The sequence below is a fragment of the Hypanus sabinus genome, chromosome 30 (assembly GCF_030144855.1).
Source record: "Hypanus sabinus isolate sHypSab1 chromosome 30, sHypSab1.hap1, whole genome shotgun sequence".
NCBI classification, from domain to species: Eukaryota; Metazoa; Chordata; class Chondrichthyes; order Myliobatiformes; family Dasyatidae; genus Hypanus; species Hypanus sabinus.
The window spans coordinates 33,716,888-33,741,729 of record NC_082735.1 but is presented as its reverse complement, the minus strand read 5'-3'; the positions used below and the strand labels follow the sequence as shown (position 1 = coordinate 33,741,729).

General features: G+C 45.6%; 1 protein-coding gene across 5 annotated transcripts in view; it reads right to left on the bottom strand.

Annotated features, from left to right (window-relative positions):
- The window catches only part of rnf19b (ring finger protein 19B), a 154,467-nt gene that overhangs the window by 33,468 nt on the left and 96,157 nt on the right, over window positions 1–24,842 (bottom strand). For 4 of the 5 annotated variants that reach the window (XM_059954646.1, XM_059954644.1, XM_059954645.1 and 1 more), the window contains one exon: window positions 849–1,209. In XM_059954646.1, the coding sequence (XP_059810629.1) occupies window positions 849–1,085 (237 nt within the window). In that variant the 5' untranslated portion in view covers window positions 1,086–1,209. Of the gene's footprint in view, window positions 1–848; window positions 1,210–1,288; window positions 1,762–24,842 lie in introns of those variants that run through there. The other variant, XM_059954642.1, reaches the window with a different exon arrangement.

The following is a 24,842-nucleotide window of genomic DNA, read 5'->3' as shown; positions in this document are numbered from 1 at the left end:
AATAGGCTCTACTGGCCCTTTGAGACATGCCACCGAATGCTAGCCTAATCACGGGGCAATTTACAACAACCAATTAACCTGCCAACCAGCAGGTCTTTGGACTGAGAGGGGAACCCAGAGGAAATTCACGCAGTCACAGGGAGAACGCACAAACTCCTTACAGGCAGCCGTGGGATTCGAACCCACGGTCGCTGGTACTGTAAGCCTCCAGGCCACCGTACAATGTTGCTTAACAGATTAACAGAAGCTTACCATGGTTTTAGACTTTTCTGTGTTTTTTTGGTCATTACTTTTCTATGATCACCAGGAAAAGGTGGGGGGGGGGTGGTGGACATTCATCAAAAGGCACGTTGGATTTCTATGTACCAGCGTAACAAGGTCTCAACACAGATGTGCTGGTGGTGCTCCCGTTAGGTACCCTGCAAGCGTTCCTTCACCCACTGCGATGATAAGACATAGGAGTAGAATTAGGCCATTCGGCCCATTGTTTACTTACTGAGATACAGTGCAGAACGGGCCGTCCTAGCCCTTCGAACCACTCCACTCTGCCCCAATTTAATCCTCCCCTAATCCCGGGACAATTTACAAAGGCCAATTGACCTACCGACCGGTGTGTCTTTGGACTGTGGGAGGAAATCCACTCGATCACGGGCGGGAAAGGGAACAGCGGCATTGTGCACATTATTTATTATAACAACACATGGAGATCAGGCCAGGCCAGCCCACCGATTATCTTAAGTTTTCGAGTTCCCTTAATAGTTTGATCACATTTCTGAGCGGCGCACACAAGGTGCCGAAACACGACTAAACGTTTGTCCGTCTACATTGAACGGTAATTGAAAGCGTACCTTCTTTGCCGAGTCCGAAGATGCCAAGGTTGTCCGGCTGTCGGTCACCTGCAGTTTTTTCTCGGTCTCCGCCGCCTCGACGTGGATGCTCTCGATGCTGGAGACGGACACTTCCTGCTTCTGCTTTCCTCTGGATCTTGCATGAAACATGCCATGGAAAGAAATCGTCCTCCTCTTTGCCGGACACTTGGGGTCGGGGGAGGCGTTCGCCGGGGAGCGGGGAGGGTGGGAGCGCATCGTCTGCTCGGAGCGTCTTCCCAGCTACGGACGGCGGCTAGATGCAAGGAGTACCTCCGGGATGCTCTCCTGCTCTGTGTCGGTCAGCAGCTCCCGCATCTGGAGCCTCTCTCCCCGGCCGAGGCTGCAACATAAAAGAGAGGGGATGAGCGAGTCAGGTTCGCCACAGTGCCGACAGAGCATGCTCAAAGAGCCTCACCTACCGCTCATAACCCCGAGCGAGCGAGCGGCGTGTGGGTCGGAAAGTGCGTCACGGTCAATAATCTCGCTCATCTCGGGCTCCCTCCTGACAGCAGCCCGGCTTTCATCGAGTGCTATTTAACGCCCGACCAGCCAGCCCACTTGTGTGTTTGGGAAAAAAGATCTCGTCTACAGTTTCAAGGTTTGGGCGTCGCACACAGATGTTTGACTTTCATTCCGGCTTGTTGGTCGCTGAATCATTTTAACCCTTGAGCAACCACAGTAACCGGGAGGGACGCACCGAGTGGTAAAATCTGCGAAACTCTGCCTTCTAGATTTGTTTAAATACACTTTTCGTTGTGAGGATTATGTTGCTGCCGTGCGCTCATCTTAGAAAAATAACAATACCTGATTTTACATTAACCCAGTGGATTCCGGATAATTGGGACACATCGGGACCGGTACATTTTGGCCCAATTAAGCGGTTGCCCATTAGCTAAGTTTCAGGGAAATTTAAAAAAGGTATAAAAAAAGGGCAAAGCATCATTTAACTAGGGACCAAATTATGAATGTAAATGAAATACATTATAAATTAGAACACTATCAATATTACTAATATTATAAATTTGTCAGAATGGTTGTTGCGGTGCGTCTAGTCTAGTGGTGTAGTGGGTTGTTAGTGCTAGTCGCTCTCGCTTTCAGCTTCCACCAGGAGCTAGCAGTCTTGAGAAAAGGAGAGCTGAATGTGTAAGTCTCTCCCTGCCGGTACACAGCCTCTCCAACAGCAACACACAGAAACTGAGCTCCTTTCGGCCTAAGGTGGACATGCCCTGTTGGCGGTGAATCAGATCCCCGGATATGGATAAATGACCCCACCGCCTTGTGGGCAGCCTCGGGAGGGACAAAGCCCAGACAGCAAATCCGGAGTGGAGCCCCTATAAGGTGGCCGGACGTCATTGAACATCCTCATGGCTGCATTACTTCATAAGCTTTCCTTTGGACTACACTGGTGAGGCTGAGAGGGGAATCTTGACAACTGGGCATCTCAGGATCTCCATACCTCCCACCCAGGCTTGTGATGATCACCACCATCACCCATCGTCCTCCAAGACAGACGGATGCCAACCATCACAAAATTGTGTATTAATTCCTAATAGTTACTGACAGAAGAATTCATCACTGCTGTGTTCTTTCAACTGACTGCAATTGAACAAAATCAGTGCAGACACCTAGTGTGGATAATGGACTGCCTCCATTACCTTCCTGCATCAAGTCAAAATTTTAAAAAAGACACAATGATCAAAAATCACTTTTTTTTTGAATCAGCATCCGTCGGCCCAAATGGATAATCTAACAAACACATCTAACCGATACTGTTTGCTCAGTAATGTCTAACGGCCGTTTCTGGCATCTCCAAGCCTGACTGCTTGAAAGTAGAGTGAACAAAACGGTTCTGAATCGTCTTACCTGCCTTTTGAACACAAACGCACTCGTCTGACACTACTTTGAAAACTGTTCTGCTCTCAGATAGGTGTAGTGCCTGCGTGCATCTGACGGCAACAGCCTCCTGTCCCAATTAAGTGGCACCGTGCCCCAAATAAAAGTTTTTGTTCCTTGCCCCAAATAAATGGCTGCCACATTTAGCGGACGGCCCAATAGACAGGAATCCACAGGCTTCCTCAGAAATTACTCATACCTTCCTTCGCTCACTTGCCCCAACCGAGTGCAACTGGTGACCCATCAAAGATTAAAACTCAACACAGAATTCCAGTCCGTGTCAGTAAAACATTGTAAATTTGTTATTTTTACTGTACAAGTGCTTAAACATTTAATATTTAGTGTTCATATTTTAGAGAATATTAAAAAAATACTGATTTCCCAAAGGGCATCGAAGCAACCAGTGGTGGATGCATTAAAATGTCCTGGGCCACTTATGTGCAACCTAAGAGTTTATGTGCACACTCCCCCCACAAACTTGCGCAATGAAGTGGCCTTTCATATCCGGATGAACCAATTGCCAGAGTGCATTTTCTCACTGCACCGCTTATGAACAGGACGTGGGTTTTCCTCGCAACCCACCACATTGCTGAGACCATGACCTCTGCTGATGTCATTTAAGGGAGGGAGGGGAAAAAAGGCAGTGAGCATTGCACACCCTGAGGCCAAAGTGCAGTCATCCCCGCAGTGGGGAAGGATCGGCGCATTGCTTTAATATGATTTAAATTCAATCCTTTGTAAACCTCCAGGCAAAGGACAAAAACAGAAAGTGACCAGAACAAGCACAGAAACAAAGAGATAAAACGATAATTTGAATAGGAAGGGCCAATGTGCCTTGGCTCAGAGGTCAACTGTGGTTCCTTTCTGCCTCTCATAAGTCAGTAACCTTGCTGTTTCTCAACCCAGCATGGATGGAAAGCGTGCAAGGAGCTGGCCGGATTTGAACCCAGGAATGCTCGCCCGGAAGTCTGGTGCGGATGCCCCTACGCCACCAGCCAGCTTTCCGAGATCGTTAACAAGGGGAAACAGATCAGAATTGGAATTAACATCACTGGCGTATGTCATGGTTTTGCAGCAGCAGTACACTGCAATACATAATAACAAAGTTCATGCTCTTTGACCGTGATTCTTCTTGGCAAATTGCCATTGCTTTCTTCTGGGCAGTGTCTTTACAAGACGGGTGGCCCCCAGCCATTATCAATACTCTTCAGAGATTGCCTGCCTGGTGTCACTAGTCGCAAAACCAGAACTTGTGATGTGCACCAGCTGCTTGTACGACCATCCACCACCTGCTCCCATGCTTCAGGTTACCCTGATTGGGGGGTTAAGCAGGTGCTACATCTTTTCCTGCAGGCTAGCGGAAGAAAGGAGCACCTTACACCTCCTTTGGTAGATGTATCTCCACCCCCCAACCATATAAAATTAAAAATTATAAGTGTGTGTGTATATATATATATATATATATATATACACACACACAGAAATTTGAATCACATAAGTAGTGCAGAGAGACAGTGGTTTGAATTGTCCAGGTGATCTAAGGCTGTGTGAAGAGACATTGAGATCACCTGGACAACACCAACACCTACGTCAGGATGCTGTTCATTGACTATAGCTCAGCATTTAACACCTTCATTCCCTCAATCCAGACCAATAAGTTACAGGATTTGGGCCTCTGTACCTCCCTCTGTAATTGTATCCTCGAGTTCCTGACCAGAAGACCACAATCTGTGTGGATTGGTGATAACATCTCCTCCTTGCTGACAATCAACACTGGCACACCTCAGGGTGTGTGCTTAGCCCACTGCTCCACTCCCTAGTTGAAGGGTGTTGCAGTAGCAACCTTGCACTCAATGTCTGGAAGGCAAAAGAGCTGATTGTGAACTTCAGGAAGGGTAAGACGAGGGAACACGAACCAATCCTCACAGAGGGATCAGAAGTGAAGAGAGTGAGCAATTTCAAATTCCTGGGTGTCAAGATCTCTGAGGATCTAACCTGGTCCCAACATGTCAATGCAGCTATAAAGCAGGCAAGACAGCACCTATATTTCATTAGCAGTTTGAACAGATTTGGTTTTGTCAACTAAAATACTGGAAAACTTCTATAGATGTACTGTAGAGAGCGTTTTGACTGGCTGTATCACTGTCTGGTATGGGAAGGATTACTGCGCGGGATCAAAAGAGACTACAGAAAGTTGTAAATTTAGTCAGCTCCATCTCAGAATCAGAATCAGGTTTATTATCACCAGCATGTGTCGGGAAATTTATTAACTTAGCAGCAGCAGTTCAATGCAACACATAATCTAGCAGAGAAAATAAATAAATAAATAGATAGATAAATAAATTACAGTATACGTCTATTGAATAGATTAAAAATCATGCAAAAACAGAAATAATATAAACAGAGTGAGCTAGTGTTCATGGGTTCAATGTCTGTTTAGGAATCGGATGGCAGAGGGGAAGAAGCTGTTCCTGAATCGCTGAGTGTGCGCCTTTAGGCTTCTGTATCTCCTACTTGACGGTAACAGTGAGAAAAGGGCATGCCCTGGGTGGTGGAGGTCCTTAATAATAGACATTGCCTTTCTGAGACATCACTCCTTGAAGATGTCCTGGGTACATTGTAGGCTAGTACCCAAGAAGGGGCTGACTAAATTTACGACCCTCTGCAGCTTCTTTCAGTCCTGTGCAGTAGCCTCCCCCCCCCCCCCAATACCAAACAGTGATGCAGCCTGTCAGAATGATCTCCGTAGTACATCTATAGAGGTTTTTTAGAGCTTTTGTTAACATACTAAATCTCTTCAAACTCCTTTATAGCTGCATCGATATGTTGGGACCAGGTTAGGTCCTCAGAGATCTTGACACTCAGGAACTTGAAACTGCTCATTCTCTCCACTTCTGATCCCCCTGAGGATTGGAATGTGCTCCTTTGTCTTACCCTTCCCGAAGTCTACAATCAGCTCTTTCATTTTACTGCGGTTGAATGCAAGGTTGTTTCTGTGACACCACTCCACTAGTTGGCATATCTCGCTACAGTACACCCTCTCATCACCACCTGAGATTCTACCAACAATGGTTGTATCGTCAGCAAATGTATAGATGGTATTTGAGCTATGCTGAGCCACACACTCATGGATATTGAAATCGTAGAGCCCTAAAACACCTAGAGCTTCAGAAACACCAACAGAAACTCCAGCTTGAAGTTGTGAGGTGAATGAGGAACCCACAGGGGCCGAGGACAGAGGACTCTGCGAGCTGCTGTCAATGGCCTGTGCCCCTCTACGGCAGATGGACTTAAGAAGAGCACAGGTTAGCGTACAATCGTATCAAAACACTTACTACTACACTGGAGTTTTAATTAAATGAAGCAATATCTCCAAGTACAAGATGAATTATTTCACCTCCAGAGTGGTGGATTTCATAATTTGATAATGGTCTTTTATAGCTGTTTATTATATACATTTTGAAACTTGCCAAGGTTCAAAGTTCTAAGTAGGTTTATTATCAAACTATCTACGCAGTAGACAGACTGTTTACCATAGTAGCTTGAGTGTAAACTCCATCCAACACGGGTTAAGTAGGTCAAAGATTAAACCCTCAAACAGAAATTAACAGTTGATAGAAAAGTTGATAACAGGTGTAGTGTATTTCTGATGTTGTGCCTTCAGAAGTCACAGCTGATTTGTTCCTTAACCCCATCGACACACTTTGATTCTATAAACTCTAATAACTTCGTATTCATCAATGTATGTTTTGAGGTTTCTTTTGGTACAAAGTCTCAGATTACCACTGTGCTTCTGAGGAAGGGATTTCTGACACCACATTTATCTTCAATTTTTCCAACATTTTAAAATTTACTCTAATTCTTAATCATTTTCAAAACCTCAATCAGACCACCTCTTAATCTTCCAATTCAAGCTTCATGTAAGTAACCTGTCCGCTACTGTCTTTTCCAATAAATCTGTGGTGCCCCCACTCAAACACACTGAGATAAGGTGCCCAGAACCAAGTGCATTACTCAAAAGGGGAAACTCAAAAGGGGAGTTTTACACCTACACCTTTAACGAATCTTCCAATGCTTATGCATAGCTCTTTTGAAATAAAGGCCAACATCACACTGTTCTTGTTACAAATTGCCTTATGTAGTCATCTGCACAAAATAATTTTTATTATGAATAAACTTTATTTTGATATAAAAATGTGCACAATATTAAGTCACATATTGACACAGGTGACTTTTAACCAACTCCCCCACCCCAAAAGTATACAGTATTTTAACCTACCTATGTCTTCATTCCAATCTCCTCCTTTCTCAAACCTACCACCCACACATACTTCAAATTAGATACTCAGGGGTGTATCTGCTGAAAGCCACTTCACTACATTTTGTTTCTACAGTTATTTCTTTGAATTTATTTACAATAAATTCATTTAAACTACTTGAATTCAAAGAAAATCTATACTTACATTTCTTTCAGATGACTTGCAATAGACTAACATTTTATTCGTTTTTACAATGGATACAAATCTAACATAGATGGGTCTGTCCCTCACTTCTTATTTTTGCCAAGGAATTAATGGGAGGACAGCGTTACCTTTTTGTGGGCACTTTGCATAGTTTGCAATCTGTATGAGAGCTGAGATGTGGAGGTGTATAAATAGGTCAGGCTAATAAAAAAAACACACACAGACACATGATTCTAGGCTTTTGCAAGAGCAAGCAACCTTCTCTCTCCAATCAACACACACACAATGCTGGAGGAACTCAGCAGGTCAGGCAGCATCTGTGGAAAAGAGTAAAGAGAGGACGTTTCAGGTCTCGGCCCAAAATTTCAACTGTTCGCTCTGCTGCCTGGCCTGCTGAGTGTGTTGTGTGTGTTGCGTAGAGTTCCAGCATCTGCAGAATCTCTTGTGTTCAGGTTCAAAGCGTCTCTCTCCACACTTACACACAGCGGAGAACTCCAGCATGTGGCCCTGTAATACATCCTTCAAAAAGAGGTAGAGAGTGAAAACAGAAAGGGATCAAACATAAATCTTTGGGCTCAGTCACTCCCATGCTTCCTACCCAGATACATTCAATGTTAACGATGAAAGAGGCCAGCTTTAATAAATCGCTTGCTGAGTGTACATTCATGTACAGTACTGCGCAAAAGTCTTTGTCACATTTCTGCTGTGTAGTTAGGGTGCTTAAGACTTTTGCACAGTACTGTGTCAACGTGCAGCGGAGAGAAAGTTTGTCAATCTGGCGGGAGTATTGGGATTGGCGAGGGTGGAGACCGCGGGAGGGGTGTGGGACGACTGCAGAGGAGGAGTGCCAGGGCGTGGGGTGACACGGGTGCAGGCAAGGTCATTTGATTCTAAACAATTGATTTATTGATCATTACAGAATGTCCAAGCAACACACACAACATGCTGGAGGAACTCAGCAGGCCAGGCAGCATCTAAGGAAAAAATTACAGTCAACTTTTTTGCCCGAAACACTTGTTCCTCCAGCATTTTGTGTGTGTTGCTCGGACTTCCAGCATCTGCAGAGTTCCACTCGTTTGTGATTACAGAATTTCTCTCTGGTGCTCCCCTCTCCCTTCCCTTTTCCCAACCTTGATCCCCCTCTTCTTGCCCCTTTTCCCAACCATGATTCCCCTCTCCCTGCCCCCTTCACACTCTCAGTGCACAAAAGAGACACCTATCAGAATCAGGTTTACAGCTTGATTTATTTGTTTATTTGATTAAGTCCAGTTTAAAATTCAGAATAACAAATTGCCTAGTAGGCTAAAATCATTCAGTATTTCAGAGTCACAATCAGGTTTAATATCACCAGCATATGTTGTGAAATTTGTTAACTTTACGGCAGCAGTACAATGCAAAACATGATAAACAAATATAGGAAAAGAACTGAATTGCAGGAAGTATATGTATGTCTATTAAATAGTTGAAATAAGTAGTGCAAAAAAAACCAGAAATTAAAAATGTAGTGAGGTTGTGTTCATAGGTTCAATGTCCATTCAGAAATCAGATAGCAGAAGGGAAGAAGCTGTTCCTGAATCGCTGAGTGTGTGCCTTCAGGCTTCTGTACCTCCTTCCTGATGGTAACAATGAGAAGAGAGCATATCCTGTGTGATGGGGGGCCCTGACAATGAACGCTGCCTTCCTAATGCACCACTCCTTGAAGATGTCTTGGATACTACAGGAGCTGGTATCCATGATAGAGCTGACTAACTTTACAAGTTTCTGCAACTTTCTTCGAACTTGTGCAGTAGCCCCCCCCCCCCCCCCCCCCACCATACCAGATGGTGATGCAGCCAGTCAGAATACTCTCCACGGTACATTTGTAGAAGTTTTCAAGTGTCTCAGTTGACAACTCAAATCTCCTCAAATTTCGCATGAAACTCCTCAAACCACTGTCTTGGCTTTTTTATAGCTGCATCAATAAGTTGGGACCAGGTTAGGTCCTCCGAGATCACGACACCCAGAAACTTGAAATTGCTCACTCTCTCCACTTCTGATCCCTCTGAGGATCGGTTTGTGTTCCCTCATCTTACCCTTTCTGAAGTCCACAATCAGCTCTTTGGTCTTACTGATGTTTCTCTTAAATACTAATAACCTCCAAACTGCAAATTATTTTTTGAATTTCTGCAGACAATGCGAAGAAGATGGGAAACCCAAGGACTCATTTCTGACAAAAAAAACTGTTTTGCTATTTGTTTTCAATCACAGCACAATTTAAGTAATTACTAGTCATTAACACAGTTCTCTGGAATCCATTGTCACTTATGGAGGCCAACTCACTGGGTATATTTAAGGCAGAGGTTGATAGATTCTTGATTAGTCAGGGCATGAAAGGATACAAGGAGAAGGCAGGAGACTGGGGCTGAGAGGTGAAATGGATCAGCCACGATGAAATGGTGGAGCAGACTCGATGGGCCAAGTGGCCTAACTCGGCCTCTAATGGTCTTATAATACATAATTTACCATGGAAATGACTGAGGCCACCACAAATGCAGAACTTACCACGAGAAAGCTACACCATATACTTTATCAAGTTCCCTCACATTCCACATCATTCCCCACCCAGGGGAACAACGTCTGCTCAGACTCATCTTCGAAGATTCAAAGTACATTTATTATCAGAGTACATATACAGTACACCACCCTGAGATTCGTCTTCCCCACAGACAGCCACGAGACAAAGAAAACCATGGAACCCATTCATGGAAAACATCAAACATCCAACACACGAAAGAAAAAGAACGAACCACGCAAACGGTTAAAAAAAACAAGGGAGAAACACAGAATATAAAACATCAGACCACAGAGTCACTGAAACAGTCTAGCTCAGTTCAGTTCAATTTAGCGCTGTACCGCTCTTTGACTGCAGGCTGCAGAACCAATCTGCCCCGGTCAAAGTCGCAATTAAACAAAAGGAGCAGCCAGACACCAGGAAAACATCAAAACATGAACTACAGAGCCCAATCCACAAATTGTGTCAATTAGACCTTGTCCAAGATCCAAGACCCAGGACTCTGGCAGCATTGAGCGAGAGACCAGTCAAATGCAGGCACCTTCCTCCAGGAGCAGTGAGAGAGATCCACTGTGGATCTTGGATCAGCTGTGTAAATACTTATTAAGAGAGATATGCCTCATCTCCAGTCTCTGCTTTCTCCCGTACTAGGTGTGCATCAGAAGTAAACCAGTGTCTCTCCAGTGTTGGTATTGCAAGCTTTCCCAATAGTTTACTGAAGCCAAGAAGAAACTGGCAATTCAGGTTTTGGATAAGGAGCTGGGTTTAATTTAAACCTCAGATTTCAGATCTGTTTATTCATTACATGTACATCAAAATGGACAGTAATCATTCACATTAAAAATCAACACAGCCTCCAGCACCAACACAACACACCCACAAGTGTTCAGCAGAACAACTCGAGCCCCTTTCCTCTCCCCCAACACACACAGACAGACAGGCCTCCAACCCCAGGACTCTGGGCAACCAGTGAAGCCATGCACTCGCAGACATCGGCCCTCTTGACCTCCCCAGTGGACTTGCAGACCCGCAGACCCAGGGCATCGGCTATCAGGCCTTGACATCCGTATTCACCGCCTTCGTCTTCGACCTTTGATCTCCAGGACCTACCCAGTACTCGCCAACGACAGGACTCCGAACTCTGGACTTGTCGCCTTGTCGACCTAGGGTGACATCAGTCCTGCTGTCTCCTGTCCATAAAGACCTCCAATCTTGGCCATGCTGACCTGGGGGACTCACAGGCCTGGGCTGTGACTTGGGGAACTCGCAGACCTGGGCTGTGACCTTGGGGGGGGCTCATTGATCTGGGAGGGACTTCCCCACCTGGGGTGTGACCTGGGAGGACATGTCAACCTGGGGGGGGTACCTCATCGACCTGGTATGTGACTATCCCTCACCCTTGCTGGTCTTCATGCACATCAGTCACTGGCTTGACATCTGTCCATAGGAATTATTGACCCTTGACCCATGGAGTGGTCTAATATGGATGACGGACTGACCTCTAACTCTTCCACATCCACACCCCTAAACCCTAACCCAACACCTAACTCCCCACCCTGTCCCAAAAGCCATCGTACGAACCTAATAAACAACTGTGTCAGCGCCTCGGCCACGATGAAGACCGCAGCTCGCCGCCATCTTTACCCGCGTAGGTGATTACAAACATTTCAGCTGTAATAAAATTAATGAACCTAGACAATAAATAATCAAATATTGTTTCTGTGAGCCACATTCAAATGCCCAACTCACAAACTACCCCAGGCCAACCGTTCGCCTGCTTGGCAAATAATTTGAGCGGATGCATCACCTTTTCAGGAAAAATCCTACAGGAGGAGCACAACCTTGTCACTGGGTTTGGAGGCTTGCGAACTTCAATGACCCAGAGAGCTGTGTCGGCTGGGGTCAAGGCTTTATGCTTTCGCTGTTGGTCGGGTCACCCATGCCAAACTTGTCAAAGGGTCTCTACCAGACTAAGAGTGGTCCACTGGTCTTCCAGGTTTGGGGGCTCAACTCAGGGCCGACAAGCATGACTGGTCAAAAATAAAATGTTTCGGAAGCAGCAATGGAGAATCCTTCTATACACATGGAGGTGGAGGACCTTCGCCCTAAATGGCAGAGGTATAATGGGCAGTAAGTAATTTCCAGAAAAATAGCAACTGGTCTTGAGTCATTATTCTGCCAGCTAACATTGAGCTCCCTACAGTCTGTTGTCACAGTAACACAACCAGAGACCGCACTGCATTGTATTGCAGCTATTAAAATCTACGCCGAGCACACTGTACACTGTCAAGTCATTACGAGATGGGATGTGGTTTGCCACCCACTGTTTCCACAGGATTAGCTACAGCTTTCTCTCACGTCCTCTGAAACACTATTTACACTCATTGGAAGGGTGGCATTGAGGGGAAATCATCATATCTTCCCCAGAAGTCTCACCACTTACAGTGATAGACAAGCGTTGATGGGAGCTTAGGCGCAAGTCACAGCTCAGCTCTCGCTGAGGGGGACAGCTGTGGGTGAGCAAAGATCTTAATTACAGGATGTTCCGCTTTAGATCATGAACCTGTTTTAGTCCACCAAGTGTCTGTCCTGACAAATAAGTAGCCAATCTGATTCTGGTTTTGAATGAGTTAGTTGAACTCAGACATGGCAGTTTTACGAGTACTACGATCATCTTAATTATCACTTAGTCAAGGAGGGATAGACCATACATAGTCCCTATTCCTGACCACTCTCCAGACGTCCTGCTTGACCATTGCTCTGTGTGCCTGTAGTCTTACTTAGTTTGAACCTAGCTGACCCACCACCCTCATCATTATGCGCTGTGTCGTATGATGTGGGCGATCATGGTCTTTCCATAACAATGATTGCTCTTGGCAAAGTTTTCTACAGAAGTGGTTTGCCATTGCCTTCTCCTGGGCAGTGCCTTTACAAGACAGGTGACCCCAGCCATTATCAATTCTCTTCAGAGGTTGTCTGCCTGGTGTCAGTGGTCACGTAACCAGGACTTGTGACACGCACCAGCTGCTCTTACAACCATCGACCATCCACTCCTATGGCTTCATGTGGCCCTGATTAGGAGGCTAATCAATTGCTACACCTTGTCCAAGGGTGGCCTGCAGGCTCGCAGCATGAAGGATGCCTTACACCTCCTTTAGCAGAGACGTATCTCAACCCCATCTCCCTGCACCCTCCTTGAATGTCCAAATGCTCTGAGCCCAGGAGATGACAGACCCACAGTTGTTTACAAGTCCAGCCAAAGTTTCAATGTGGAAATTCACAACCTTGTTAACAAATCGCTCCCTATTGCCACAACATCCAACAACGCAGAGAGACTTTGCGCTCCCCCAATCCTGCCCTCCTCGGCTCATTGTATGTAGGGGAGGACATAACTTCCAGAATCCCCTTAGAATCAGGTTTAATATCACTTGCCTACGTTGTGAAGTTTGTGGCAGCTGTGCAATACATAATCATTTAAAAATATCAATTAGAATAAGAAGTAATAAAAATTAAATAATAGTTTAAAAAGAGAGAGAGAAAAAGAAAAAAACACTAAGGTTGTGTTCATGGGTTCATTGTCTATTCATTAATCTGTTGCAGAAGGGAAGGAGCTGTTCCTGAAACACTGAGTGTGCGTCTGAGTGTGCGGCTCCTGTCCCTCCAAAGGGTAACCTGCGGGTTAGCGGAGAGAAGGAGTGCTTTACACCTCCTTCGGTAGAGCCGTATCTCCACCTCCGCCACCCATCTAAAATGATAAATTATAACAAATAAATAAATAGATAGATAAACAGACAGACAGACAAATAAATAAATAATAGTTGGTAAGTTGATGGAGAAGATCCTGAGAGGCAGGATTTATGAACATTTGGAGAGGTATAATATGATTAGGAGTAGTCAGAATGGCTTTGTCAAAGGCTGGTTGTGCCTTATGAGTCTGATTGAATTTTTTGAAGATGTGTCTAAACACTTTGACGAAGGAAGAGCAGCAGATGTAGTGTATATGGATTTCAGCAAGGCATTTGATAAGGTACCCCATGCAAGGCTTATTGAGAAAATAAGGAGGCATGGGATCCAAGGGTACATTGCTTTGTGGATCCAGAACTGGCTTGCCCACAGAAGGCAAAGAGTGGCTATAGACGGGTCATATTCTGCATGCAGGCCAATGACCAGTGGCGTGTCTCAGGGATCTGTTCTGGGACCCCCTTCTCTATGTGATTTTTATAAATGACTTGGATGAGGAAGTAGAGGGATGGGTTAGTAAATTTGCTGATGACACAAAGGTTGGGGGTGTTGTGGATAGTGTGGAGGGCTGTCAGAGGTTACAGTGGGATATCAATAGGATGCAAAACTGGGCTGAGAAGTGGCAGATGGAGATCAACCCAGGTAAGGGTGAGGTGGTTCATTTTGGTAGGTCAAATATGATGGCAGAATATAACATTAATGGAAAGACTCTTGACAGTGTGGAGGATCAGAGGGATCTGGGGTCCAAGTCCATAGGACACACAAAGCTGCTGCGCAGGTTGTCTGGTTAAGAAGGCATATGGTGTATTGGCCTTCATCAACTGTGCGATTGAGTTCAAGAGCTGAGAGGTAATGTTACAGCTTTATAGGACCCTGGTCAGACCCCACTTGGAGTACTGTGCTCACTCCTGGTCACCTCACTACAGGAAGGATGTGGAAGCCACAGAAAGGGTGGAGAGGAGATTTACAAGGATGTTGCTTGGATTGGGGAGCATGCCTTATGAAAATAGGTTGAGTGAACTTGGCCTTTTTTCCTTGGAGTTATGGAGGATGAGAGGTGACCTGATAGAGGTGTATAAGATGATGAGAGGCTTTGACCATGTGGATAGTCAGAGGCTTTTTCCCAGGGCTGAAATGGCAAACACAAGAGGGCACAGTTTTAAGGTGCTTGGAAGTAGGTACAGAGGTGATGTCGGGGGTAAGTTTTTTTACGCAGAGAGTGGTGAGTGTGTGGAATGGGCTGCCGATGACGGTAGTGGAGGCGGATACGATAGAGTCTTCTAAGAGACTCCTGGATAGGTACATGGATCTTAGTAAAATAGAGGACTATAGGTAGCCCTAGGTAATTTCTAAAGTAAGTACGTGTTTGACACAGCATTGTGGGCCGAAGGGCCTGTATTGTGTGCTGTTGGTATTCTATGTTTCTAAAATAGAAAATTCAATTAAGTAAATGGTGCAAAAAGTGAGTGGAGAAAAGGAAAAATAGTGAGATGGTGTTCACAGGCTCATTGTCCATTCAGAAATCTGATGGCAGAGGGGATGAAGCTGTTACTGAGTGATTGAGTGTGTGCCTTCAGGCTCCTGTACCACCTCCCTGATGGTAGTAATGAGAAGAGGGCATGTCCTGGATGATGGGGGCCCTTAGTGATGGATGCAGCCTTTCGAAGATGTCCTGGATGCTGGAGAGGTTAGTGCCCATGATGGAGCTGACTGAGTTTACAAGTTTCTGCAGCTTTTTCCGATCCTGTGCGGTGGCCCCTCCATTCCAGATAGTGGTGCAACCGGTTAGAATGGTTTAACCTCTTCTTTAACCACTGTCCTTTAAAATGCTCTATAGACCCAACTCATTTTGGCCACCTGTCCCAACTTACATTTGATAGATTGAGTGGCAAATTCGCCATGAAGCACATTGAAGGTGCTATGTTGAAGGTGCTATGTGGTGTAAATGTCAATTAATGACAAGGATCAGCCTATTATCCTCTATGATCAATTTACAATAAAAAATCTGCATATACTAAATATTCATATACAAGTCTCAATAATTAATTTGAACCTATGACAGTGCGCCCTAGTAAGGAATCAACCAATCAGCATTGTATAAAGGAACCTAATGGGAATACGATGGTTTCTACACGTTACAGGAGCTTTGAATAATGAATTGGTTTCATGTGGAAGCACGTCTGCCCAAGTGTGACACTTTGGGAAGTCAAACTAGGGTGGGACTTTCACAGTGACCGTTTCAGCTCTGGACCATGTTGTAAAATAACACAGAAAAACAGGTACACAGGGAGATGAAGGCGGCATTTGGCATTGAGCATAAGAATTTGAACGTTATGTTGCATTTGTACAAGATGTTTGTGAGTCCATACCTGGAGCATTGTGTATAGCTTCGGTTACCCTGTTGTGAAAAAGACGTCATTAAGCTGGAAAGAGTACAAAGGAGATTTATGGGAATGTTGCCAGGACTTGAGAACCTGTGTTAGAAGGAGAGGTTGGGGAGACTAGAACTTTATTCCTTGGAACATAGAAGATTGAGGGGAGATTTGATGGAGGTATACAAAATTACGAGGGGTATAGATAGGGTAAATGGAAGCAGGCTTTTTCCACTGAGGTTGGGAGAGACCACAGCCAGAGGTCATAGTTTAAGGATGAAAGGTGAAAAATTTAAAGGGAATATGAGGGGAAACTTTTTCACTCAGAGGGCAGTGAGAGTGTGTAATGAGCTGCCAGCACGGGGGTGGGTGGGTGCATGGGAACTCGATTTCAATGTTGAAGCATAGTTTGGATAGGTACATGATTAGGAGGGTTATGGTCCCTGTGCAGTTGTTGGGAGGAGGCAGTTTAAATTGTTCAGCACCTACCAGATGGGCAGAAGGGCCAGTTTCTGAGCCGTTTTTCTATGACTCTATTAAGGGCCTCCTTATGCAGGTGTGTATAATCATGAGGTCCATTGGCAGAGTGCATGAACAGCCTTTTCCCCTGGGAAATTGAATCAAACATTAGAGGCCGCAAGTTTAAGGTGAGAGGCAAAATTTTTTTTAAGAGGATTGGGGGAATACTTCATGTGGTGGCTGGTGTATCTATGAGGAAATGGTAGAGGCAGGTGCAATAACAACATTTAAGAGATAACCGGAGAGGTGTAGGTAGGTGGGTCTGACTCGGGTGTGCCTATTACAGTATCATATTACTCTATGATTCTAATTCCTCAGTAAACTTGCAACGCTATTTGGGAAATACAGATCAGAATCAGGTTTAATGTTACACCGGCATAGGTTGTGAAATCTACTGTTCTGAGGCAGCAGTACATTGGTTTAAAAGGTTCAAATGGTCCGATTTAATATCAGAGAATGTATACAGTATACAACCTGAAATTCTTACTCTCCACATCCACAAATATCAGAGAATGTAGACAGTATACACCCTGAAATTCTTACTCTTCACAGATATCCACAAAATGAGACCCTATAGACTGCATGAAAGAAACTTCAAAGCCCTGAAGCCTCCCCTCAACAGCAGAGGTATTGACCCTCCCCCTCCCCATCCCCTACTTGCACCAGCAGAAGCACTGACCCCTGCACCCTCCACTCCCCACCCCCACCATGCAAACAGTAGCAAAAGCTCCTAAAAAGACCTTGGTCTAGAGTACACAATAGCAAAACAACTGTAAATTACAGTAAGTACATGCCGTATATTAAAGACATTAAATTAAATAAGTAGTGTGAAATGAGAAAAAGAAGTTAGTGAGGTAGTTTTCATGGGTTCGATGTCCATGCAGTAATCTGATTCTGGAGGGGAAGAAGCTGTTCCTCATTCACTGAGTGTGTGTCTTCAGGCTGCTGTACCTCCTCCCTGATGGCAGTAATGAGAAGAGGGTGTGTCTTGGGTGATGGGGGTCCTTAATGCTGGATGCCACCTTTTTGAAGCATCGCTCCTTGAAGGTGTCCAGGATACTGGGGAGGCTAGTGTCCACGATGGAGCTGGCTGAGTTCACAACTTTCTGCAGCTTATTTTGTTACTGTGCAGTGCCCCCCCATACCAGATGGTGATGCAACCAGTTAGAATGCTCTCCACGACACATCTGTAGGAATTCACAAGTGCCTTTGACCACATACCCAATCTCCTCAAACTCCTAGAAGCCGCTGTCATAGCTTCTTTGTAACTGCATCGGTATGCTGGGTGCAGGAGAAATCTTCAGAGATGTTGACACTCAGGAACTCAAAATTGCTCACCTTTTCCACTTCTTATCCCTTGATGAAGACTGGTGTGTGTTCCCTCATCTTACCCTTCCTTAAGTCCACAATCATGGTCTAGACCATGGTCTTACTGACGTTGAGTGTAAGGTTGTTGCTGCGACATCACTCAACCAGCTGATCTATCTCGCTCCCGTGCTACTCCCAGAGAAATTATGAACATTTGGAATTCTCTCCCTCAAGAGCTGCAAAGCCCAAATATAAACACAAGAGATTCTGCATATGTTGGAAATCAAAGTTCATAGTTCAAAGTAAATTTTTTAATCAAAGTTCATGCAGTACTGTGCAAAAGTCTTAGGCACACGTATACAGCTAGGGTGCCTAAGACTTTTGCACAGTACTGTATTTGTCGATGTGGAGCAGAGAGTGAGTTTGTAAATCTGGATGGAGCATAGGATATTGGGAATGATGAGGGTGTGCAGCACTGTGGGAGGGGTGTGGGACAGGTGGCAGAGCAGGAGTGGCAGCAGTTGGGGTTTGGTGTGGGCGCAGACACACCCAGCCCTGGGACACCAAGGAAGGTAATTTGAATCCAAACAATTGGTTTATTGATCACTCCAGAATGTCCCTCAACATCCTCCTGCTCCCTCCACTCTCCCTTCCCGTTCCTAGCTGTGATTCCCTGTCTCCCTGCCTCCTTCCCACTCTCAGTCCACAGTAGAGACCCGTATCAGAATCAGGTTTATCATCACTCTCATATGTCGTGAAATGTGTTTTTCTACTAAAATTACTGCAGTACTGTTCAAAAGTCTTAGGCACCCTAGCTATATATGTAGACTTTTGCTCAGTACTGTATGCACTACCCCGAGGTTTGCTTTCTCGTGGGCAAGCTGAGTAAGTCCAAGAAAGCTAAAGAGACCTCACCCAACAGGGCGGACAAACAACCAGCACGCAAAAAACAACAGACTGTGCTAAAACAAGAGAGAAACAATAATTACAAATAAATGCACAATAAATATCGGGAGCATGAGATGAATCCACAGTAACACACACAAAATGCTGGAGGAACTCAGCAGGTCAGGCGGCAGCTACGGGCAGGAGTAAAGTATCTAACCCTTTGTCAGGAGCTGAATATATCTCGGCAGCGGATCACACCAGAGCAGACTGCTTTGGAAGATCTACATCATTAGCTGGTCCATATGATCAAGCACAAAATGTACTGATTCCACTTTAATATCTGGATGACTGACCTCTTCAAACAATATAGTTTTGTCCATGCTGGTGGTGACGGGGGGGGGGGGGGGGGGGTGGAGTCCCATCAAGTTCAAGTTTATTGTCATTCAACCGTACGCATGTACACCACCAAATGAGACAATGTTCCTCTGGATCAAGTGCATAACGCAGCTCACTCTCTTAACACATAGGGCAATATTATTAGAAGTAAGGTAACAAATAATAAGGTGCACGCATGGCACAAGTTAAAAAGTAAACAGTAAAACACAACCGGTGTTCCATACGTGATGAGACTGTCTTGATGAGATGCAACTTCCAAAGGTACCTGAAGATATGACCTCCGCCTGTCCCAAGACACAAACTGCCCCAAAATAGGCAAGAACACGTAACTTATTCCCTGCACTTTAACCACGCCCTCACCCACATGACCAGTGACCATAGAAAAAATAATAAACAGGCAACACAGAACACACGGTGGAAAGAGAACGGATGCACGGCTCCTACACAGAGGAAAGGTGGACCATCCAGAAGGCCCAAAACTTTCTCCGTGGCCACTGTTCGAGAATCATCGAAACGGGGCCACGTCAGAATCCTTGGGAGATGCAATTGTTGGAAGAGATAAACATCGCAACACCTCCCAGTCTGCTCATCACACAAGGTCAGGGATCTCACTATTCCATTCCAACATGTCAGTCCATGGCCTCCTCTTGCGCCAAACTGAGGCCACCCTCACGGTGGATGAGCAACACCTCATATTCCATTTAGGAAGCCTCAAACTCAAAGACATCAATCTCAATTTGTCCTTCCAGCAAAAAAAATCCCTCCCCCTCCCCTCTTCCTCTAGTCCCTACTCTGGATTTTACCTCTTTGCCTCCTTCCCTTTCTCTGATGGTCCACTCCCTTCTCCTATCAGATTCCTTCTTCTCCAGCCCTCTACCTTTCCCACCCAACTGGCTTCGCCTACCCTCCTTCCCCTCCCCCCACCTTTTTATTCTGGTGTCCTCCCCCTTCCTTGCCAGTCCTGAAGGAGGGTCTCAGTCCAAAACGGCGACTGTTTACCCTTTTCTGTAGATGCTGCCTGGCCTGCTGAGTTCCTCCAGCATTTTGTGTGCGTTGCTCTGGATTTCCAGCATCTGCAGATTTTTGTGTGCTCGCCATATCGCATCATGTTTGTAATGGAAGGATCCAAGCCCTGTAGTCATAAGAGTGCTAAGAGCAACCATTCCGGACAGAAGAGCAGATGGTGTATTCAGTTTGCATCAACATTTGGAGAATGCACGTACACAAAGGGGCTTGTTTTGCTACAGTTCTCTCGTTGTGTTGTTATTGTGACTTGTGTTGTCCTGCTGAATGTGGTACTTGCGGGCTGCCCTCAGCACATACGACATAAGATATAGGGGCAGAATTAGGCCATTTGGCCCATCGAGTCTGCTCCACGATTTCATCATGCCTGATCCATTTTCCTCCCAGCTCCAATCTCCTGCCTTCTCCCCTTATTGCTTCATGCTCTGTCTAATCTAGAATTAGATTTAAATATACATAACGACATGGCCTCCACAGCTGCCTGTGGCAAAGAATTCCACAAATGCGCTGCTCTCTAGCTAAAGAAATTCCTCCTCATCTCCATTCTAAAAGGATGCCCCTCTATTCTGAGGCTGTTTCCTCCGGTCTTGGACTCTTCCATCACAGGAAACATCCTCTCCATATCCACTCTATTGAGGCCTTTCACCATTCAGTGAGGTCACCCCTTATTCTTCTGAATTCCAGTGAGTTCAGGCCCAGAGCCATCAAACGCCCCTCCTGTGGCAAGCCTTTCAATCTCGGAATCATCTTTGTGAACCTCCTTTGAACCCTCTCCAATGCCAGCACATCTTGAGGTTGCGTTGGCTGTTATCACAAATGACACATTTCACTCCATGTTTCAATCTACACGTGATCATAAGCAGAATCTTGTTTATTTATTTATTTGATAATTTATTGAGATACAGCCTGGAATAAGCCGAGGATGAGGACCTGATGAGGTCAAGAGCGGCGGAGGAGCTCCTACTGGACTGCTTTAGATCGGTGGACTGGACAAAGTTCAGGGATTCATCTCTGAATCTGAATGAATGCACCATAGTTGTCACTGACTTCATCAAGACCTGTGTGAATGACGGTGTGCCTTCGGGAACATACTGGGCATAGCCAAACCAAAAGCTACCAGCAGATTCGTAGTCTGACATTCAGGATTGGTCATCCAGAAACATACAAGAAGTCCAGGTATCGCCAACAGAAGGCCATTTTACAGCAAATTAAAATTCCATTTGAAGTTTCAGAATGGAGATGAGGAGGGATTTCTTGAGCCAGAGAGTGGTAAATCTGTGGAATTCATTGCCACAGGTGGAGTCCAAGACTGTGTGTATATAGGTTGATAGATTCTTGATTGGTCAGGGCATGAAGGGTTACAGGGAGAAGGCAGGAGACTGGAGCTTAAAGGAAAATGGATCAGCTGTGATGAAATGGCTGAGCAGATTCGATGAACCAAATGGCCTAACTCTGCTTTACGGTCTGATGAAATTAGATGCACATCAGCTCTGGAAGCATTCACAGGCCTACACAGCAAAACCCAACACCATGAATGGCTGTGATGCTTCACTCCCAGATGAGTTCAATGCCACTTATGCACACTTTAAAAGGGAGAATAAAACTACACCTGTGTGAACCCCTGCAGCAACTGGTGACGCTGTGATCTCTGCCTCTTTGCCAATATCAGAACATTTTTCAAGAGGGTGAACCCTCGCGAGGCATCAGCCCCCAGTGGCATACTTGGTAGGTCACTGAAAACCTGTGCCAACTGACTGGCAGGAGAGTTCAAGGACATCTTCAGCCCCTCCTGCTTCAAGAGGATGGCAATCATACGAGTGCCCATGAAGAGCAGGATGAGGTGCCTGAATGATTATCACCCAGCGGCACTCACATCAATTATCATGAAGTGCTTTGAGAGGTTGGCCATTGCCAGGATCAAATCCTTCCTGAGTAAGAACTGGTCCCACTGCAACTTGCCTATCGCCACAAAAGGTCTACAGCAGATGCAATCTCACTGGCTCTCCAATTGGCCCTGGAGCACCTGGACAACAGCAATACCCACAATAGGCTTCTGTTTATTGGTTACAGATCAGCGTTCAACACTATCAAACCCTCAGTACTTATCAAGAACTCCAAAATCTGGACCTCTGCATCTCTCTCTGTAACTGGATTTTTGACCTCCCCATCAGGAGACCACAGTCAGTGCGGATCAGAAATGACACCTCTTCCTCGCTGACAATCAATGCTGGTGTGCCGCAAAGTTCTGTGCTCAGCCACTGCTCTACTCTCTCACAGCTCTAGTGCCATCTGTAAACTTGCCGACGACACAACTTCAGTTGGTGATGAGGAGGTGCACAGGAGTGAGGTATCGCAGCAACAACCTTGCAGACCACCTCAGTAAGATCAAGGGATTGATTGTAGACTTCAGGAAGGGAAGTCGGGGAAACAACACACCAATCCTCATCAATGAATCTGCAGTGAAAAGGGTGAGCAGTTTCAAATTCGTGGGTGTCAACACCTCTGAAGATCTATCCTGAGCCCAACGTGTTGAAGTAATTATGAAAGGCACGGTGATGACTATAGTTCATTCGGAGTTGGAGGAGAACTGGAATGTCACCGAAGAGTCCAGCAAATTTCTACAGATACAACATGGAGAGCATTCTAACTGGTTGCATCACGGTCTGGTATAAGGAGTGAATGTCTGTAGTGTAGAGAGCAAGGTGTCAGTGTCCGTAGTGTCAGGGCAAGATGTGAGTGTGTATCGTGTACAGAGTATGGTGTGAGTGTGAATCATGTACAGAGCAAGGTGTGAGTGTGAATCTGTAGTGTCAGGGAATGGTGTGAGTGTCCGTAGTGTCAGGACAAGGTGTGAGTGTGTATCGTGTACAGGGCAAGGTGTGAGTGTGTATCTGTAGTGTCAGGACAAGGTGTGAGTGTGTATCGTGTACAGGGCAAGGTGTGAGTGTGTATCTGTAGTGTCAGGGAATGGTGTGAGTGTGAATCGTGTACAGAGCAAGGTGTGAGTGTGAATCTGTAGTGTCAGGGAATGGTGTGAGTGTGAATCGTGTACAGAGCAAGGTGTGAGTGTGAATCTGTAGTGTCAGGGCAAGGTGTGAGTGTCCGTAGTGTCAGGACAAGGTGTGAGTGTGTATCGTGTACAGAGTATGGTGTGAGTGTGAATCGTGTACAGAGCAAGGTGTGAGTGTGAATCTGTAGTGTCAGGGCAAGGTGTGAGTGTGAATCGTGTACAGAGCAAGGTGTGAGTGTGAATCTGTAGTGTCAGGGCAAGGTGTGAGTGTCCGTAGTGTCAGGACAAGGTGTGAGTGTGTATCGTGTACAGGGCAAGGTGTGAGTGTGTATCTGTAGTGTCAGGACAAGGTGTGAGTGTGTATCGTGTACAGGGCAAGGTGTGAGTGTCTGTAGTGTCAGGGCAAGGTGTGAGTGTGCATCGTGTACAGAGCAAGGTGTGAGTGTCCGTAGTGTCAGGGCAAGGTGTGAGTGTGCATCGCGTACAGAGCAAGGTGTGAGTGTCCATAGTGTCAGGGCAAGGTGTGAGTGTGAATCTGTAGTGTCAGGGCAAGGTGTGAGTGTGAATCGTGTACAGAGCAAGGTGTGAGTGTGAATCGTGTACAGAGCAAGGTGTGAGTGTGAATCTGTAGTGTCAGGGCAAGGTGTGAGTGTGAATCGTGTACAGGGCAAGGTGTGAGTGTGTATCTGTAGTGTCAGGACAAGGTGTGAGTGTGTATCGTGTACAGGGCAAGGTGTGAGTGTCTGTAGTGTCAGGGCAAGGTGTGAGTGTGCATCGTGTACAGAGCAAGGTGTGAGTGTCCGTAGTGTCAGGGCAAGGTGTGAGTGTGCATCGCGTACAGAGCAAGGTGTGAGTGTCCATAGTGTCAGGGCAAGGTGTGAGTGTGAATCATGTAGAGGGCAAGGCGTGAGTGTCCGTAGTGTCAGGGCAAGGTGTGAGTGTGAATCGTGTAGAGGGCAAGGTGTGAGTGTGAATCTGTAGTGTCAGGGCAAGGTGTGAGTGTGAATCATGTAGAGGGCAAGGTGTGAGTGTGTATCTGTAGTGTCAGGGAAAGGTGTGAGTGTCCGTTGTCAGCACTAAGAGCTTTAAAAAAAGCTCAGTATACTTTCATCAGTTGGTAGAGTGGAGTAAGTGCAAATTTGGCACGACAGACTTCATTGGACACCGGCAGAAGAAGACAATGGTTTTCTAACTCCAGAAGAACTCAGCATATTGTGGTACATTGCCATATTTTCTGTTGCACTATGGAGGAACAAGGCAGCAGGTGGGAACGTTGTGCCCTGGAACAGTATGCTGGGAAAGCAGCCACCACAAAGTCTTCCCCTAACTCAGAAGCACCTGGTGACCACCTGGAAAATAATCAGACAGTTGACACCTGACACCTTGACAAATGATGAGAAAAACGCCAATCGGCAGAGACTGTTGCTGCCTACTAAAAAGCACATTAAAATCAAAAGAGTGGATGAACAAACATCCGCTCATACATTTCAAAAGAATGCAAATAGTCCTTTCATCATCACCTTCTAACCTAACACACTTCATCAGAACGATTACAACAGTTCAAGATTCCAGCTCACCACCATCTTCTTAAAGGCAAATTGTTTATGCCTTTGTAACAATGCTCGGATCACAAATCGGAAAATATAACACCCGCATACTGAGCTGGACTTGAAAGGAAATCACAGACACCCTGAAGGCCACGCATTTTATACATCATACATCTTATATGCACAGTATCTGGAGTAAATTAAATACACCAGCAAACACAAGGGTAAGTGTACCAATGAAATCCATATGAAGAAGTGTCAG